This window comes from Apium graveolens, chromosome 10 (assembly GCF_009905375.1).
Source record: "Apium graveolens cultivar Ventura chromosome 10, ASM990537v1, whole genome shotgun sequence".
NCBI lineage: Eukaryota > Viridiplantae > Streptophyta > Magnoliopsida > Apiales > Apiaceae > Apium > Apium graveolens.
Window position 1 is genome coordinate 219,895,300 of NC_133656.1, and position 19,938 is coordinate 219,915,237.

The 19,938-nt window shown below is 35.1% G+C and overlaps 3 protein-coding genes across 3 annotated transcripts; 2 read left to right on the plus strand and 1 right to left on the minus strand.

The window, feature by feature from the left end:
• The first annotated feature begins 1,181 nt into the window (after positions 1-1,181).
• LOC141692650 (cytochrome P450 CYP94D108) lies at positions 1,182-3,678 on the plus strand. Its single transcript, XM_074497556.1, has one exon. It carries the CDS (start codon positions 1,256-1,258, stop codon positions 2,759-2,761), a length of 1,506 nt encoding a protein of 501 aa, XP_074353657.1. The 5' UTR covers positions 1,182-1,255; the 3' UTR covers positions 2,762-3,678.
• A 1,232-nt stretch (positions 3,679-4,910) lies between these two features.
• Positions 4,911-7,674, plus strand: LOC141692683 (psbP domain-containing protein 6, chloroplastic). Its single transcript, XM_074497597.1, has 3 exons — positions 4,911-5,373; positions 6,372-6,688; positions 7,372-7,674. The coding sequence occupies exons 1-3, from the start codon at positions 5,016-5,018 to the stop codon at positions 7,540-7,542; spliced, it is 846 nt and encodes a 281-aa protein (XP_074353698.1). The 5' UTR covers positions 4,911-5,015; the 3' UTR covers positions 7,543-7,674.
• Positions 7,675-7,865: 191 nt separating this feature from the next.
• On the minus strand, positions 7,866-12,655 carry LOC141692682 (bZIP transcription factor 17). Its single transcript, XM_074497596.1, has 2 exons — positions 10,955-12,655; positions 7,866-8,555 (listed from the first exon to the last, which is right to left on the minus strand). Exons 1-2 carry the CDS (start codon positions 12,594-12,596, stop codon positions 8,110-8,112), a joined length of 2,088 nt encoding a protein of 695 aa, XP_074353697.1. The 5' UTR covers positions 12,597-12,655; the 3' UTR covers positions 7,866-8,109.
• Between the last annotated feature and the right edge of the window lie 7,283 nt (positions 12,656-19,938).

Sequence of the window (19,938 nt, forward strand, 5' to 3'; positions counted from 1 at the left end):
TATATTTACAAATTTGCTCTTAAAATATTATACTATAAAATATCATAACCTCATGTTATTAGAGGACAACCTCTTATTCTATTTTTTTTTTACAAAAAATATAACATAGACCGAATGAGAAAAACACTCCAAGAAATGCGTTATAAACCGCCAGTTACCCTGAATCTAATAGTTGTAAACACATTTTATCAAATAGACTCAATCACTAACATTAATTATTCACATGTCTTTTAGTGTTCCCTCCTGCATGAGAAAGCAATTTACCAAATAGACTGAGCAACTAGGATTAATTATTAACATGTGTTTTAGTGTTCCCGAGAGAAAGCAATTGGTAAGACCGCATTAGCAAGTTCAATCCTAGATGTAAAATAGTTATAGTTATTATTATAATTTGGTATGAAAAAATATTTTTTTTGTTTTAAAATAAAAGTTGCATTCCAATATTAGTTTTATAATTAGTTTTAAATTTTTATAAATATTTTAATTTATACTTAATTTAATATTATTTTGATATTTTAAGATGTACAAGACAATAATTATTTAATTTTTTCCCTTCATTTATAATAATAGATGATGGGGTAAAGATACACATATACATCCTTAATTTCAAATATAGAACTAAGAATATATATATATATATACATATTTGGATTTAAATATGGTAACCTTTGAAATTAATATTTTGGTGGTTGTTCAGATACAGATCAAGTAGTTATCCAGCTCTTTCGACTGAGTTATCCCAGTCTTAAACACCTGGATTGAGAATTAATTTAGAAAACTTCTATAATTACTCGATTTCATCCATGAATATTACGTTTGCGATATTAATCATTAAATTTTCCGAGATATTTTTAGCAACTTTTCCTATTTCTTACTGATTTCAAAATATCCGTAAGATTCGATTTTTTTCTATATTTACCATAAAAACAAGTATATTAACTTAAACTAATATTCAGATTTTTTTTGATAAGAGACCATAACAATATTATTTTCATTGAATCACAATTATATTATATCTTTATATATGGAAATTTTATCCGGATTATTTATTACTGTACCACCAAAAACATCATATCTGTTGATTATAAAAATTAGTTTCCTAAATTAATCACAACATACAAATATATAAATTTATATAAATACTCAATCTTTAATTAAATTTTTTATAAGAGCAAGCAACCATATATCACTCTCATTCTCTTCGCTTACTCACAATCAAACTCTTCACATTCCAAGCTCTCTCTTTCCATCAATAATGGAACTAATCTCAATCTTCTTTTTCTCCCTCATCTTCTTCATTCCCTTCATTTTCTTCTTCTATTTCAATTCACTAAACACAAAACACGGCTTTATATCCTACCCTCTAGTCGGATCCTTACCCGACTTCATAAAAAACCGTCACCGTTTTCTCGACTGGAGCACCGAAATTCTCGCGGGTTGCCCCACCAACACCGCCATCTTCCGCCGTCCCGGAAAAATCCACGGCGTCATTACAGCCAACCCATCCAACGTACAACACATGCTCAAAACTAACTTTGACAATTACCCAAAAGGCCCTCGCTTTATTACACTTCTTCAAGACTTTCTTGGCCAAGGTATTTTTAACTCGGATGGGCATATTTGGAAAGTACAACGTAAGACTGCTAGTTATGAGTTTAACACCAAGTCTCTTCGTAACTTTATTGTCCAAATATCAACTGTTGAGTTACAAACCGGTTTAATTCCTATTCTTCGTGAATCGGCTCAGAAAAACCGGGTTGTTGATTTACAAGACCTTTTGGAACGGTTCGCTTTTGATAATATTTGTAAACTTGCGTTTAATGTTGATCCGGGCTGTTTAAAAGGTGTTGGAAATTATGCTGGCAGTGAGTTCATGCAAGCGTTTGAATCGGCCGCTACGTTAAGTGCCGGCCGGTTCATGTATATTTTCGTGATTTTTTATAAGATTAAAAAGTTTTTTAACATGGGGTCTGAAATGAAGCTGAGGGATTCAATAAAGATCGTTCATGAGTTTGCGGATAATATTATTCGGTCGAGATTGCAAGAACGGGTGGAGAGAAAAGACGAGGATTTGTTGTCCCGGTTTATTCAAGACTCCAGTAACTCGGCCGAGATGTTACGAGATATTGTTATTAGTTTTATTTTAGCAGGCCGTGACACGACTTCGTCGTTGTTGACTTGGTTCTTCTGGTTATTGTCATCGAGGCCAAATGTGGTTGATAAAATACTCCAAGAGCATGAACAAATTCGAAAAATTGATTCGGATACGGATACGTATAGTTTTGATGAGTTACGTGAGATGCAGTATCTCCATGCAGCAATATCGGAGGCGTTACGATTGTATCCACCTGTACCGGTTGATACGAAGTTGTGTGAAAATGATGATGTTTGGCCAGATGGTACGGTGATTAAAAAGGGGTGGTTTGCGACGTACAATGCATATGCAATGGGGAGAATGGAGAGTATCTGGGGTAAAGATTGTCTTGAGTATAGGCCGGAGAGGTGGCTCGATGAGAATGGAATGTGCAAACAGGAAAGTGCATTTAAGTTTCCGGTTTTTCATGCAGGTCCGAGGATTTGTTTAGGGAAAGATATGGCTTATATTCAGATGAAGTCTGTAGCAGCATCAGTGATTAAGAGGTTTGAGTTTAGGGCTGTGAATGTTAAGGAAGATGCTATTCCTGAGCATGTGTTGTCCTTGACTTTAAGGATGAAAGACGGGTTATACGTTAGTGTGAAAGAAAGGCTGGCGGAGGCCTAATCTGTTGTTTGTTCTTGTTCCGATATGAAACAATCTGGCCTAATATGCAACAAGTCGTGAATTCTGCTTCTTTTCTTTCTCTAACAAGCCTGGTGATTTATTTTTAGTGAGGCCGATGATTTGTAGTACCGTGACTGATGATTTAATTATGGTGAAAATGATGTGTAGTTGCATCCAGTGCTTATGCATATGATATAATTATAGCCAGTTTGTCATAACGAGACGAGTTCATACTTCTGTCTTCTGTGTCATTGAAACCTGAAGGGTCTAAACAGAGTGTGTGTGGATGAAACAGGGATTATATGTTGAAGTGTGAATGAGCGACAACTTAATCATAGTATTTTTTAGAATCTACTGCAGATATAGAGCGAAATTGAAATGCTCACCACTACTACAAAACTCAACTAGCCTAAAAGCAGACTACGCTATGATTTCAATCCTTTCAATAATAGAGGCAGGGTTCCAGCCCCAGGGGCCTCTACAAATATGCATTTTTTCTTGGAGCTCTATAACTTAAATCAAACTCTTTTAAGAATGTGATCAGTCAACCTGGAGCAGCTACATTCCACAACGCAAGTACCATATAATGTCAGGTTACCCGTTGAATTATTGCAGTGACAATGACTTGGTACCCCTCCCAGAAATCAGGATTAATAATTTAATATCTCTCTGGTATGAGGCATTCACCTGCGCTGTTACACACATGAATTCCACTTTGGCTTGATCTGAGCAAGATAAACAGATACCACTGCGTTGCTACAGGCCGTTGGTTTGTGTAGCATTTTCAGGCTTTACTATATATTTATGACTGATTGGGTCCAGTCTCTGCGGACGATTTTTTTAGCAGACAGTACCGTTATACATGTAAAATTATGGTTTGTGAATTGTGATGTGAATGCAGGGAGGTTGTCATTTTATCGCTTGTCATGTTTATTTATCACAGTATGTTCGTTACAATAATCGTACGATGTATGATGGGAAACATAGTTATTCACTACAAAAATGTCACTCCAACCATCAACTCCAATTATTAGCTATAATTATAGCTATCCTGTTTTGGTCTTCCAAATTTGTTGAACCATGGATAAAATATAGATATCCTTTAAAACACATCCAACTCATCACTCCTTTCTCTTCTTGTTTACTTCTCTCTCCAAGTATAAATATATATTTTCATCACCTTTTTCATTTTCTTAATAATAATAAAATATTATTTTTAAAGTATAATTAACCATTATAGCTAACATGGTTGTAATACACCACCTTAGAGGTTTGACAAATTTTAGTTAACCATTAATTTATATTATTTTAGCCAACTATTTTAGGTATCTCCCTTAGAGATACTCTAAGAACCAGAATTATTTGTCTCCTGCATTATTGGTACAAGCTGCCATTACTTCATAATATAATTACTGGATGTATAAATCTGCAGGCTTTTTTTATATCCTAATCATCCCAAATGAATCCCCGGTTCACACAGATATAGGGGAAGAACACACTCCTTTGATCTAGGTATAGTTCCTGATGCGATTTGAATAAAAGAACACACTCCTTACGATCTAGGAGCTCCTTTTTTAATTTCATTTTGAAATATTAGTCTTGGACCTTGAAATATATCACATGGTGATTCCCGGGAACAGTCTCCCTCTAGCAATGATCCACGGCCTCTTTGCCTGTTTTCCAAAAAGGAGTATTTTACCTTGTTAAATTATACTACTACTTGATGAACTTCAATTTGGTCAAATAAAATTATTCTGTGATGTGTTTGTTATCGAAATCTTATCCATATCACCCAAGTCCAAAACAATGTTTTTTTTATTTAGTATATTTAATTTAAAGTTATGAAAATTGATGATTGCCTAGTTTATAAATTAGAATTATAAATGTAATGACAAGGAAATGATTTAGATTAGAATAATTTTTACGTGAGAACAATTATTATACACTCTCTTAAAAAGTGCGGAACATGTTTTTCGCATATTCAATATTGCATTATTGTGCTATTGTTTTGAACAATATTGCTCCACTTGTTCTCATGGATACCTTAAATCTTAATGATAATGTAGTTTTTCTTTTCATATTATTGGAAACAAATGATACTTTGTAATACAATTATATTTACAAAATGGGATGCCAGCAAACCTGATCCACAATGGATAAAATGCAGCAAACTCAACCAACCAAGAAACCAGCTAAGCTTACATTTAACAAAAACATCACTCTGTTTTTTTCCATTTTATTTCTTTAAACTGCCATGGCTGCTTCTGCTGTTTCACAATTGGCCACCATTTTCTCATCATCTAATTCAAACTCCCTACCTCCTTCTTTCCGTAAATTATCAGTAACTTGGACACAAAACAATAGAATTATTACCAATACCAACGATAAGAAACAGTCTTCTCAGAGCGTCAATGACGATCATTTAACCACTAGAAGAGATTTCTTGAAAAGTAGCTCTGCAATGCTAGCTCCGATGATCGTAACTAGTACTACTTCTCCGGCTGCTGAAGCTCGAGAGGTGGAAGTGGGATCCTTCCTCCCTCCTTCTCCTACTGACCCTTCGTTTGTTCTCTTCAAAGCCACTACTAAAGACACTCCTGCTCTCCGTGCAGGTACCGATGCCATTCTCTTACGTTATAATCATATAAATCATACTAATGTCGGGTTAAAGTGAGTTCGAGTCCCAGTAATGTATGCGCGTGTCTAGGTTGTAGCTAAATGCTTATGATTGTTCCTAAATGCTTAGCCTGTAGATGGGATTACAACGCAATGAAGCTTTATTCAAAATTCAAGTGGTTACCACATTTACACCCTATAGGTTCCCTAAACAAAGCGACTAAATGTTGTACATATCACTACGGCTGTACCAAGCTACTAACCCTTCTTATTATGGAGCCTTACCAATTATAGGCCTACATTATCCATATAAGTTTTATGGAACTAAAATATTATACCAACAAAGGGTTGGTGTAGTGATCCAGGTCTTGATTTCCCTAAGAGAGGTCAATGGTTTGACTACTAGCATTTGTGTGATTTTAACTATCACAAAAAAAGAACTAAAATATCATACTAGTGGATTCATGGTATGGAAAAAAAAATCGAGGTAAATTAACAAATAAGCCTCAGTGTCTCATCATGGCATTTCCTACAAATTTGATCAGCTGATAGTTTTAGAATGATGCATTCAAAGATATGGGTTTCATGCTAGTTTTAACCATTAGTGTTAATTAGAGAGTTCATTACCACCCTTCTTCCAGGATCCTCTCCATCTGAATCCAGAGTTCTGCTCTTTTGAACAAGTTGCAACTTTTGACTTCACAAAACTATAATTCTGTATTTCTGCTAGTTTCATTTCTGATATCACTTATCCCGTAGCAAGAAGAGGAAGACAAATGTTAATATGCATGTAGAGAATGTTTAGTGTACTTCTTAAGCTTTATTGCTTTATTTGGAAATCCTTTGACAAAAGAACAGACAGCACAGCACAGCACCATCTGATGACTAAAGAAGATTTAGATTATTTGTAACCAAATGTACTATTGTGTAATGTCCTTAATGTTGTTTAGCCCACTCTCTATGGTAATGAAAATTTAATTTTAGTTGCTCGCAGGAAATGTTGAGCCATACCAGTTTGTCATTCCACCAACATGGAAACAAGATCGTATAGCAAACATATTGTCCGGAAATTACTGTCAACCCAAATGTGCAGAGCCTTGGATAGAGGTTAAATTTGAGAATGAAAAGCAAGGAAAGATTCAGGTAGTTGCTTCTCCTTTGATACGCCTTACCAATAAACCAAATGCAACAATCGAAGATATTGGGAGCCCAGAGAAGCTCATTGCATCACTTGGTGCTTTTGTCACTGGTAACACATACGACTCGGATGAACTCATTGAAACAGCAATTGAGAAGCTTGGTGATCAAACGGTAAACCCACTTTCTTATCAAACAAGTGTTTCCGTATTACTATGTTAATCTCTTGTTTTGTTCATCATTTTGATCCCACCTTTGCAAGGCCACTGATTTTTCTTGTGCTGACAAGTGAAAAATATTTTAAGACTTATGAAAATCTCCATCGAATCTCAACTTGTTCTGCACAAAAGGGTGGAGAAGGATATACTTAATAATAGTGTCAAGAGAGAATTCTTGTGTTTCTCTAACTGTTATGCTACAGTATGCTTAGTTGAATGCACTAAACCGGATATTTGAGTTTTGACCACAGATAATTTGAATCCCTGGGGTGTCTTGATGATTTTAACCAGGCTAAGTGGGATATAATCATAACACAGACTAATTCTTTACTGCATCCTTCACTCGAAGAACTAAAAAAGATAATATCGAGCTTATTGAAGAACCGTTTAGTGTTTATAATGATAGGATATCTGCGATTCTGAAACTTAAGGATTTATTTGTATCCAACCATAATTCAAGTTCAATCACAAAGTATGTTATTTCATGAGCTTTCCGCGAGCATCTCTTCTCTTTCGGAAGAAATTGGTGTACTCTGGTACATGAATTTCCGGATATATATATATATATATATATATTTGTTTTTATTTTCTTTGAGGATCTGAAAATGGTAATGTTTAACAAATTTCTGGTGTATGCAGTACTACAAATATGTTCTTGAGACTCCATTCGCTTTGACGGGTTCTCATAATCTTGCAAAGGCAACAGCAAAGGGAAATACTGTCATCTTGTTTGTGGTAAGTGCAACAGATAAGCAGTGGCCATCATCTCAGAAAACATTAAAAACTATTCTCGACTCATTTAGAGTGTAGCCATGTAAGACGGATCTACAACTGTTTCAAATTATATGCTTATACACGAACTATTTTTTCATCCAACAGAATTATGCTAAACAACAGATGTAGTCCATTTAAATTATGCAAAAAGCAAAATGTAGTGTTGCACAGCCTCTTGCTAATATCATTATACTATAGAGTGCCAGTTCTAGTATACTCCATCAAGCATACCAACACTTGAAACTAGCTATATTTTCCAATGTAATGCTCCATAATTATAAGGCCACTCTATTCTTATAAGGCCTTGTTATATTATACATGTGTCATGCTCCTGACAAGAGGCTTGCTTTCCACACTAATGCAACTCAATGTACTACTATATAACTAAACAAACACATAACACAATCAACTGAAAATTTGTACAAACATTCAGGGAACAAGAAATGTAAATGTGTAGTTCCAAAATATAAAACGATAACAGTTACAGGGAAAGACCTTGGATGGCTACTAGACCATTCTTGGACAAATTTCTATCTACAGTAATTAGATCCGGAGACTGTTATTAGGTTTTTTCCAATCCTCTGGAATCGATTCATCCACTTCTCAAGCAGTTCCTAATAGATTGGATCCCTTGAAGGGAAGCATGCACGAATAAGTCACATATTTGACACTGTCTAACAATACAACAACGAATATCCTTGATAGAGGCTTTTTCCCCAAAATACCATCATCACTTAGGTCACCAGCCTCCCTTGGATCAACAAGAACAGAAACAACCATCGGTGAATATGAACTATTTCTGTTGGAATTATCTTTCTTTGAATCACTACGGGTGCTTTCTTCACTGATGTTATTGGCTGCACCTGCAAGCGGAATAGGAAGACCTCGAAGAATCCTTCTATTCTGCCCCTTGTTTAGGTGTGTGGAGTTACGGTTTTCTTCCACAGTGGAAGCATTCCTAACTGAATTAGCTGGAGTTATAGCTCCTGGAGTTGGTGATACATCAAACTGAAATACTTCAGTGCACATGCCAGATCGTAGTACAGGTCCTAAACAAATGTTTTCAATTAGTAGTAACGGTTAGAGAAGTTAGCCATAAATTTGGAAATCTAACTCATGGAGAAACAATGAAAGAAAAGAAGAGGTAAAGTTGGTGCTGGAAATTGGAAACAAATTAAAATTAGAGCAAGTCCAATGGCGGTGCTAAAGTGTGTGCTATTAATATAGTATAGCACACAAGCAAAATAACCAAATCTAAAAGGATGTTAAACTTGCAAAGTAGCAAAATGCTATATTTGTTGCTAAATATAAGCAAGTATAGAAGTTGTTATATTTACCACCTAAGCATGCAAGTGGCAAAATGAATTAATACTCCCTCCGTCCCTCCAGGTTCTTTACATTGGGGGACGGAGATCGACACGCATTTTAAGGCTCCCGTAAAGTATAGTTCCCTAAATAATTTTAAATCTTTTTTCTTTTGAATAAAAATATAAAGTTCAAATAGTTATACTAAAAAAGAAAATAGAACTATACTTTATAATAGCCTTAAAATATGTGTCAAACATGAGAAAAAAGTATGTAAAGAAATGAGTGGGACAGAGGGAGTAAAGTAATAATGACAAGTATAGTTGTGTACATTAAGATTAGGCAATTGGAATATAGTTTTACATGGATATGTTTGGTGCTATTTGCATACATACATTGGACCATAAGTTCTATTTTAGCATCAAAAATCACTTTTCGGTTTCAAATTATAGCAATAACTTTTAGCACCACCATTGGACTTGGACTTAGTAAACCACGAAGCTTAACAATGTTCAGTTTAGCTCTCAAAGAATATTATGTACGTTCATGTGTATAATTAGTATGTAAAAGGGTAACCTTGGCGTCACTTATTTGGTTGAATATGTTTATTAGTATTATTACCGTAAAGAAAAGGTGCATTTAGTCATTTATCTTTAAATGTCCCCACCACACAATTTCCTTGTAAATAAAATCATTTATAACTCCACACCCAAAAAGAAATTCATAGGTCCTCAGCGTCCTCTAGTCACCAGTACAAGAAAAGGGAAAAAAGAATCAAATAGAAATTAGGGATAAATCAGTAAAATAGATATGGGGTGAATATATAGTATATACGGTTCGTTGGAAGGTTGTTAATTGTTAAACCAGGGAAGGATCATACATATTTTCGTTCACTTAATTGGAATGGAATGGAATTGAGGAGAATGGACGAAATTTGTACTCCTGTTGAGATTGAAGAAAATGTTTATAATTTTCATTCCTTACAAAAATTAGAATTCTAAGCCACATGTTCTGGAAGGAATGGTCATTCTCCTTCTTCATTTCCCTACAATCTTCATCATAAGAAATTTCTACTCCCTCATGTTTGTTCACTGCTTCCACCAACATCCTTTTTTCTTCATAATTTTGTTTACAATTTTTCATTTCATTCTCTCCAAGTGAACACAACCTAAAGGTATGAGTTGATGGTATAGGTATTTAGTTATTGTTATATTTTTGTTGTTAAAAGAGTAAGCACCTCCAAAAGTGGGACCCTGTTTATAGAGAGCTATCAATATTGGCATATTGTTTTCCTTTTCTTTGATAAATTTCTTCCAATAATTACTTGTTCAAAACATAAATACAGAGGTCCTAGCAGGAAAAAAATAACAGTCAGATCTGATTACTCTTATATTCTTAATATTATCTGAGACATTGGAGTTGGACATTCGGAGCAATTTTCACTTCAGTCTTCAGGGATTAAATCATTTTGTTTCTTTCGAATTAGGTATCCAGTTCTCCATGACTATCATCTCAGTTCAATATTTTTTTTCCTGGTCATAAAGTACCTACACAAATGGGTCACACTGGTACCTGACCATAAATTAGGTCTTTAAATTTAAAGATTAAGAAAGTAGAAAATACGCCATATAGAATAAAATAGATAGAACGGGATCATTTTTATTGAGGATTCATTGATGGGCTAATAGCAAAGCTCCTTCCGTCCTATTCTCTTTTTGGCTATAATGTGTTAAAGGCATTGCGTCATTACACTAAACCCACGAGTAATTAAGAATTTAATCAGCATATTCATCCTCGCATCACATAAAGACGTTATTATTGGTCAGGATTTTTACCCAAATTGATATAGAACCATCAAATCTTTAACAACAAATTGTTGAAAGAATTCAATACCTTAAAAAATATTATGCTACCTCATTCTTTAGGATCTCAACTTCAGAACTAGTTAAATTATAGAAAATTTCCTTAGTAAATAGGAAATTACCAATTCAACGACATACGAAATTCTAAAACAAAGATAATATAGCACAACACAAGCACGTATAAAAACAATAAGTAAGAAAAGGACGAGGAAAAAGTCATGCAATTTACTAAATGTTAAATTAGGAAACAAATAGCTACAGAAAAATTGACAAACAATTACCTCCAAGACCTTCTAGAAACCATTGTTGTAGTTCACCATCCCGTGATGCTGAACTCTGATCATCCTTGCCAGAAGCAAGAGCCTTCTGCCCAGCTGTACTTCGGTATAGATGAGGCAGATTTTCGATTTTCTGCCCTACTCCAGGATAAGATATTGCAGGAGCCAAAATGGAAGGTACTGCCAAACTATTCTTACTATTTTTTGTTTGTTCATCTTCATTAGATAATTTAGCTTTCTCGCTAGCAAGAACAGAATGAATTATGAGATTTCCATCAATTTTCACAAGCTTATCATTCCTTGGAACAAACAAAGACGCAACAAGACGATCACTAACATTTCCTGAAAGGGCAAAATCCTCGGAACTAGGCTGCTTGGTATTTGCCCTTGTTGCCCCAACATGACCTTGGTGACAGTCAAAATTACTATCATAATTATTCCACTTCCCATTGTCAAGATTTTTACCAGATAATCTTGTTCTACCGTCATGGTCAGTTCCATTAACTGCCAAAACCTTACTATGATGATGCTCATAGCCAAATCTATTCTCATTATAATCTGACCGACCCAACCACATTCCCGCGGAACCTCCATGTTTAACATTTACCATAGGAACTAATCCACCGAAAAGCAAGATAAAAAACAGCAAACCAAGAAAGCTGACACTCGCAACCTTCTTAGTTTTACTTCTACCCTCTTTCTTCTTACTTTCTCCATTCTTAATAATCTTATCATGCTGCACTCTAGGTTTTAATCTAGGTATAGGAACCACCGGTACTTGTGATCCCTGTGATTTCACATAATAAGGTTGGTACGGCATCCATGGATAACCCATGGGAGCCATTGCCGGACTAGGATACATCCCCGGCATTGGCTGTGGTGGCACGGCTCCACAATTCATTTGTTGCTTTAAAGTAGTATTTTCAGCTACAAAATACGAAATTTTAGCATTCAAATCTTGAATAGTGGATTGCATTGATCTTACCTTATCCTCCAACTCCTCAACATACTTCTTCTTCTTTTGTCTAGAAAGATGCGCACTTTCTCGGTTCCTGATCAACCTAGCTCTCTTCTTCTCATCTTCCTCATCTCCCGAATAAATTCGATCATTACTCTCATTCGATCTTCGGGACCTAATAGTCCTTCTAATCACAGAACTCCCATCTTCCTCCTCTTTCTTCCTCTTCAACAAATGATCGTGATCATTCTTTCCACAATCCTCAACTACTCGATTTCTCGAATCAGACGAATTATCGAAAGAACGAACACAATCATCGGACCCCTGAGACGAAACAGGCCCGGAAACCCCAAAATCAACATTCCCGAACTCGTGAACGCAATCACGAGAATCCGACGACGAATTGTTCAAATTCGAAGCATCAATTGAGCTTTTTTCACCGGATATATCAACAATAATATCATCAGATGACGTGGAATTAAAATGAATCGTATCGTGAGAAAGGGGATAAGACTCGGGAGGGATAGAATTGAGGAGGTGGTCAAGATCGAGGTCGTCGAGATTGAAGTTCAAAACGTCGTCGTAGAAGGTATCGGAGAAGGCTAAGTGGTCGGAGAAAATTTGATCGTCGGGTATAGGTAGGGTATCCAAATTAGGAATCGGGTCGTCGAATGAAGGATCCGCCATTGGGACAGCAGCAGCAGCACCTTGTGAGTTGTTTCTAACATAAATTAGTCATATGCCCCCGTCCGGTCATAATTCTTCCCTTTTTAACAAGCCTCGTGGTAAAAAAAAAAATTCTATTTGACTCGATTTTGTTCCGAAAAAATAATTTTCAGGAACTCGGTGAATAATGCGAATAAATATTTTTAGGGTTAGTATTCAATTGAAATTTTAAAGGATTTTTTTGGATTTTGAAAATCTCAAGATATTCAATTTGGATTCTAAAAAATCGTTTAAAATTTGATCGTATTCAATAAGGATTGAAAAAAGTCTTTTAAAGTATGGGTATTCAATTTAGATTTTAAAAAGTTAATTAAAATCTGGTGGTGTTCAATTTAGATTTTAAAAAATCCATTAAAATCTGATGGTATTTAAAAAATCCATGAATTCTTTTGTATTTAATAAAATTACAGATTTTGGTAGATTTGCTAGTGTATTTTATATTTTCAGAAATCCCGGCAAAATCCAAGAGATTTTGATAGATTTGTAGAAATTACTACTCAAATCAGCAAGACTCTACGGGATCTATTCCACAACTCTACTAAAATCCGTGTACAATTAAAATCAGCAAACGCAGCAACAATCATTCAAAATCAATAGATTGTTATAAATCCTCTAAAATCTGAATTGAACACACCCCTTCATAACTAATTGGATTTTTTTCAAAAAAAAATTACACTCCATATATTAGATCAATTCATTCAAATTTTATTCTACATATATTAAAACTTAAAACTAATTACTAATAAAACTTTGTTATCTATTATGCAGACAATAGTTATGTGTTAATTGTTATGTCTGAAATTTGGTATAAGAATCAAAATTGGGTCAATTGGACAATATGAGGATAAATTATGAAGATCGCGTTAAAATTAGGGCTTGCCCTCTTTCTGAGAAAGAAAGGGACGCCCTCCAAGACAGCAGTGTTAGTGTGTGTACCCTAAAGACAACATTATTATGTTTATGTTATGAGACATTTGGATTATTAATTATGATTTTATGGATTATTCTTTAGAAATTTATTATATTTTTATTTTCTGGGATAAAATGTTGGATTAATAAATGTCATTGGAATATGATATGTAAATCTATATAAAAGTACTTGACTTAGAAATGAGATTATGAGAATAATATTAATATTCCTAAAGGTCCCTAGTCAAGTATTATTGTTAAGGGACGATAATAATACTTTGAGACTGGTGTTTTTGTTGACTGATGATCACATTTCATTGATCATAGGTATGATGGTACGAAAGTAAAAAACAAAGGCACATGTATTAGATACATGGTGCTGGAATGACCCGTTGTGAGATACTACATGTTTATAGTGTCATGAGTTAATCTCACAGTGATAATGATGCATTGGTCCTTAGACCTGAAGTCATTATATTTCTATACGAGAATTAATACACTTTGATTCTATTAAAAATTATGATTGACCGGGTACTAATAAAAGTAGACATTGGGTATACTATGAATCGTATGAGAAATATGAATGATTTAGATGGGATTTAGCCTTCCTATATTAAGGAGTGATATTTTTGGCCTCTTGATTGAATGAGACTGTAAAATGCATGATCGTGCTCAAATATTGATTTGTTTAATAGTTTACTCATTGATCAAGGAAACTCAGATTAAACGTTACAGAGGATGACACAATGCATGCCTCGAGTTTGATCTATGATATAAGGTTAAAGAGATTATATTATATTGTACATTATTCATGAGAGGTTTAATTGGATCACCAATTATTATTAGTACCTGGGTAATAATGATGTATTACCAGATACCGCTCATTATTTATAATTTTATTATTGGATATTAAAATTATTTTCAACGTAATAATACCTAAAGGGTCACACATTAAGAATGTTTAAAAGGAGTTTTAATTTAAATTCCAAATTTAAATTATATAATTATAAATTCAATATTGGTTATTTAATTAATTGAGTTGAACTTAATTAATCAAATCATAATTTGAATTTTAATCTAATAACCCAATCAGTTTTGGTTTTACATGAAGCCCAAAATGGATTAGGGTTAAGCCTATATATCTCTTTCCTATATATATATACATAATGATGTATAATTTCAGGGTTAAGAGGTTGGAAATCGTTTTCAGAAAAAACCTTAGCTGCTTTACACAAGGAGAGGCTAGAAAAGAGAGATAGGGAGAAGCAAATATTTCGGCTAGTACCGGCTCCGGTGATTGTTGGACGATTAGGCGTTCGTGTGGACATCTTTGGAGTGCAGATCTTTGGTTGAAAGGGCTGTTGTGATTCATTCATCGTGGACCTCCATTATAATCACTTGTAAAGCTTCGTTAAGGTACATATTTCTTTCTCGATAATCATTCACTAATTATACATAGATCATGAAGCAGGGATTCAATTTTTTTGCTTTATGGAGCTTTTTCCGTTACGTTTTGTGCTTGAATCCCTAACAAGGAGATCAGGGGCGCCCTAACTTATATGGATGTTAGGGCGCATCATGTTGTTTTGCTGACAACAAATGGATTTTTAGCCACATTATTTGGACACTTGGTGAGGATAGAAAGTTGATGGATGATCATCACTAACATATTTTATGCAGGTACTTTATTGATTTTTTTTTCATGTAATGCAACCACATGAAGGCAGTGTCCGTGGTCCGATACCTCCAAGGGTATGTCTAAACAGAATGCCTCCTCCTGTAATCAATGGGTGTCCTCATTGGGGATGTGGGGTAAACTCTGGTGTGTGCTACGGGAGCTATGTCTCTGTAGTCAACGGGTGTCCTTGTTGGGAGACTTCGGAGTATTCTGCACTTTGCACCCAAAAGTTTAAGATCAATTATCCTGTAATCTGGTATGGGCTCCCTATTCGGGGGATAAGGATGCGTCAAACATTTAAGGTAAACCATAGCTATACCTGCATCTGCGGATTAGAGAAACAACTAGTAGCGGATGATTATCCTCGGTCGGGGAGATGCTGTATCCGTGAAGTCTCGAAGCCGCGGACGAGCCTTAGGCCTTTGTGTTTAGGCCTCATCGACGAACATTCCTAATGCTAGCAAAACACGGTTTTCGGTAGATTTTCTACTGGGCCTCGGGATGAGAAATCTAATCCCATTAGATTTTTTCCCCAAGAACTACGTTGGCTTAATTTTCTATAAATATGGATACGTAGGCAAATTGCAAGGGTTCAGAAGCGAAAACCTTAAGGAGCCACCACCAACCCTAAGCAATCTCAGCCCCCCAATTCATCACAACCATCATACTTCGGTGACTTTTCGAGCAAAGAATCACCATCGTAAATATTGATCCCGACGAAGAAGCTCAAACTTTGTTGTTACCAAAATCCTTCATCAACAAAACGGTGCTAGAAGGAGGGTTGTTAACAAAGATCATAATTTCAGGAGGAAGAGATGTATCGTCACGATGAAGGTTCTTTAACGCAAGAACTGAATGATGGCCAAAAAGGAGGTTGCAAATGACGATAACGAAGGAGATCCATAAATAATATTTTCAGCTAGGAAGGTTGAAAGAGATTTGAATGTAGTAATCGCGGTCACGAGAAAGATCCATGAATGATGATTTCAAGCCATTGGTTTGAAGATTTCAGTCATGGCCACAATGGAGTGAAGTTGGATGCAAAATTCGGATTTGCTTAATTAAGCGATATGCTTACACTATTTGGGCCCTATCTCAAGTTCTGTAAGTCTGATTTGGATGATCTTACAATCTACATGAAACTTATTGAATTCTATTTAATTTAGAGGTGATCTATTCAAGAATCCAATTTGAATAGCCCAGAAACAGAGGAAAACAAAAATTGTAAATTTTTACTAAAAATCCTATTTTATTTAGAAGATTGAAGAAACCTATTCGGTTCAGAAGACTAGAATAAACCTATTTTATTTAGAAGGTTGGAAGAAACCTATTTGGTTTAGAAGATTGGAAGAATCCTATTCGATTTAGAAGATTGGAGAATCCTATTCCAACAAGAAGACTGGAGAATCCTATTTGATTTAAAAGATTTGAGAATCTTATTCAGTTTAAAAGACTTAACAATGGGCAAATCCGATGAAGATCAAGAGGAGAACATTCTAAGAAGAAGGCAATATTACCAGGAGCTAGTTATCGCCTTTAAGACGATCCCGCATTATAACAATCAACTAGTGTTGTTGTGTTTTCCGTTAATTCTTTATAGGACTTGTGCAGGAAGAAGATTGTGAAAGATATTTGTCACAAAGGAGATCCCAACAAACTCTTAGGATGCGCCTTGATTAAGATATTCGAGGCTCAGACGACTTTCAACAAATTATAGGAGAATTTGTTGATTGCACATGTTCGTCCATCTAGGAAACGTCCTCCAGGTAACATTTAGAGTTCCATATTATTTAATTTCTTTTATGTGGGGATTTTTATCTGGAAAAAATTTTATGAGTTACCAAGCGTTGCGTCACAATCTATTAAGACGTGTCATCTGCATGTGGGATATTCAGTGGAGAATTTCTCTCTCAGGGCACGCCCGCAGAAGAAAAAGTCTATGAAAGTTTTCAATGAAGATGTCTTGATGATTAGATGAGTTATAATCACTACTTGAAGAATGGTTTGATTGTAACCAATTTCTCGTCTTTCAAGACGCGCCCTTTCCTCAAGGCGTGCCCTCGGAAAAATATTGATGGTGATGTGAACTTTATTCACTAAAAGGAGAATCTTAAAATTGAAACTTCAGAAGAAAGAAGCTATCGGGGCAGAGGTACCATAAATCCTAGGATGCACCCCCTGACTGTCAAGGTGAGGCCCCCGGACATGAACGAGCTCCTCAATCTAAGGATGTAATATTATATCCTCAGCAGTTATAAGTAACCTCTCTAATGTCATATCTCTTAAGGCGTGGATTATTGAAATACCCATGTCATTTTCCTCAAAATTGCATACATGATTTGGAAAGAAGCAAACAAAGTACAATGACCTTCCTTGTATGTGGAGAGTTTAGGACGTGCCCTCACATCCTCAATAATATGATTGACTCTTCAGGGCGCGCCCTTAGCATATCAGTCTCGTATATCAAGAATTTTTCTTTCGGTATGATTAACAAGGTCATCTGGTTGTTTGTAGCAAGAAGAAATTATGGGAGATGTTTTAGAAAAAGATGAGGAAGATAAGGCTACAAGATACTTCCGATAGGGCGCATGCTCGGGGGGTAGGGCACCTTTTATTAGTTCCATGGTGTTACATATCGCCACATATTGGGTAATGAATACAACACAGAGGGGGGTGAATGTGTTTTAGATAATTTTAAAGGCTTTTTTATCTTTTAAGATTGGTGAACAAAGTAATATGTATTGTATAAATAATATGCTTTAACTGAATAATTAAATCATGCATATGAACACACCTATCTTTCAAAACTCACTTAATTTTATATTAAAATCAAGCTAGTGTTTTGCTACAAATTTCTGGGTTCTTAGTATGTTAAGAACTCAGCTTCTCTCCTGAGAGTTACAAGATTTTTCAGATCTATTTGGTACAACTTAAAATAAAGCATCCAATGTTTACTTTATAGAACAGTAAACACTAGTTTTTTCACAGCATGCAACAGCATGTACTAAACCCTGCTTTTGGATAACTAAATCTTTCTATTTCTGGCTTAGTGTATATTTGCAAATTGTACATGCCTGTGACTTTACTTTTCCAGTTAATCTTGACCTTTGATTTTGTACTCTTCAAGCTGCTTTTGTAGACTTTTCAAATCAGTGATTGATTTTTTATTGATTGATAATTTTGGATATTAAACTGATTTGCATTCTATATTTGAGTTTTACTTCGAGATCTTCAGTTAGTCAGAGAACTCGACATCTCAATAAGTATAATGGCTTATCGAGATCTCTTATTACTCTACAGTTGTCTTGACTTATCGAAGTCTCTGAGTTCTCTATAAGAGAATTTGGCTTATCGAGATCTCTCATTTTCATGTCTTCATTTTGGCTTATCGATATCTCTGAGTTCTCTAGTGACAAATTGACTTATGGAAATTTACAAGTATTTACAGTTCCTCAATGATTGGTGTTCCTCTTAAAGCTTCCACAAGTTTGAGTTTGTCATGTATTGAATAGTTGCTCAGTGAATCAATACTAAATCTTGAGAATGTGCCATCTTTAACATTTATAAATTTCCCATCTTTGGTAACTCTGCTCATCCCTTTTGCCTTGAGATCTTCATATATTTGAATATACATTTATATTTCTTCATCATACTTCATTTTCCTCTCCTCATATTCAGCCTTGTTTCTTGCTCTTCTTTCTTCCCTTTCTATCAACCATTCTACTAAAACAGATCTCCATGCGTTGGTTATAGTGTCCTTATCCTTCAGTAAGCTTATCACTCTCTTGATTTATGTGGGTGATAAGGTGTCCATTAAGTTGCTGCCAAGAAATGTGAAGGACCCATCCTGATAGTAGATTCTTACTTCCCTTAGTGTTACAACCCAAACTCTGACTATTTCCTCAGCTAGTTATTGAAAGTAGTCTTCATCTGAGATGCACCAATTAAGAGGTAGAAAATTACTTTTATTATAGCAATTCCAGATGGCCCTCTAAGTGACTTGAATTTTCTTAGGTCTTCTCCCAACAGACTTGTAGTGAATTTTGGTTGATGGCCTGGCAGAAGGTAGGTTTAAGATTTTCTTGAGAAATGTTTGATTTGAGGTGATTGGTATATTTAGAAAGGTGTTAGGAGTTTGTTTGTACACAAATTTAGGCTTTAAGGTAGGAGGTGGTTCAGTGTATGAGTTTGTTGGCTTAAAAGGTTGAGCTTGGTTAATTTGGGTTTTTAGGGTTTGTTGCGGTTATGAGCCATCTTGCTTTTTCTTCTTTCTTCTTTCATCCCCTTTCTTCTTTTCATCTTCCTTTTTCTCATCCTTCTTCTTATCCTTGATACCAGTTACTTTTGAAGATTGACTTGGATTTGAGCCTGAAGGCTTTTGTTCATCATGCTTCTACTCATCATCATCCTTGTCATCTTTTAAGTTGAATTGAGTTGATGGCAACATGGTGTCAGCATTTACCAGATATCTTTCAAGAATTATGATCATTTCTTCATCTTCAAGTTTCTTGACCTTTTTGTATTTTAAATTAGATTGAAGAGTCATGATCAGCCTCATTTTCCCTCTCACACAGTTCTTGGGAACATTGAAGATTTTGTTTTTTTTATCTGTGAGCAGATGTAGGACACCCCTTTGCTTGGATATAGATAGGCTTCAGGAAAAGCTGCCATTTGTGTATTTTTAAGCGCATGAAGAAGCTGAGTGTCCTCTATGAT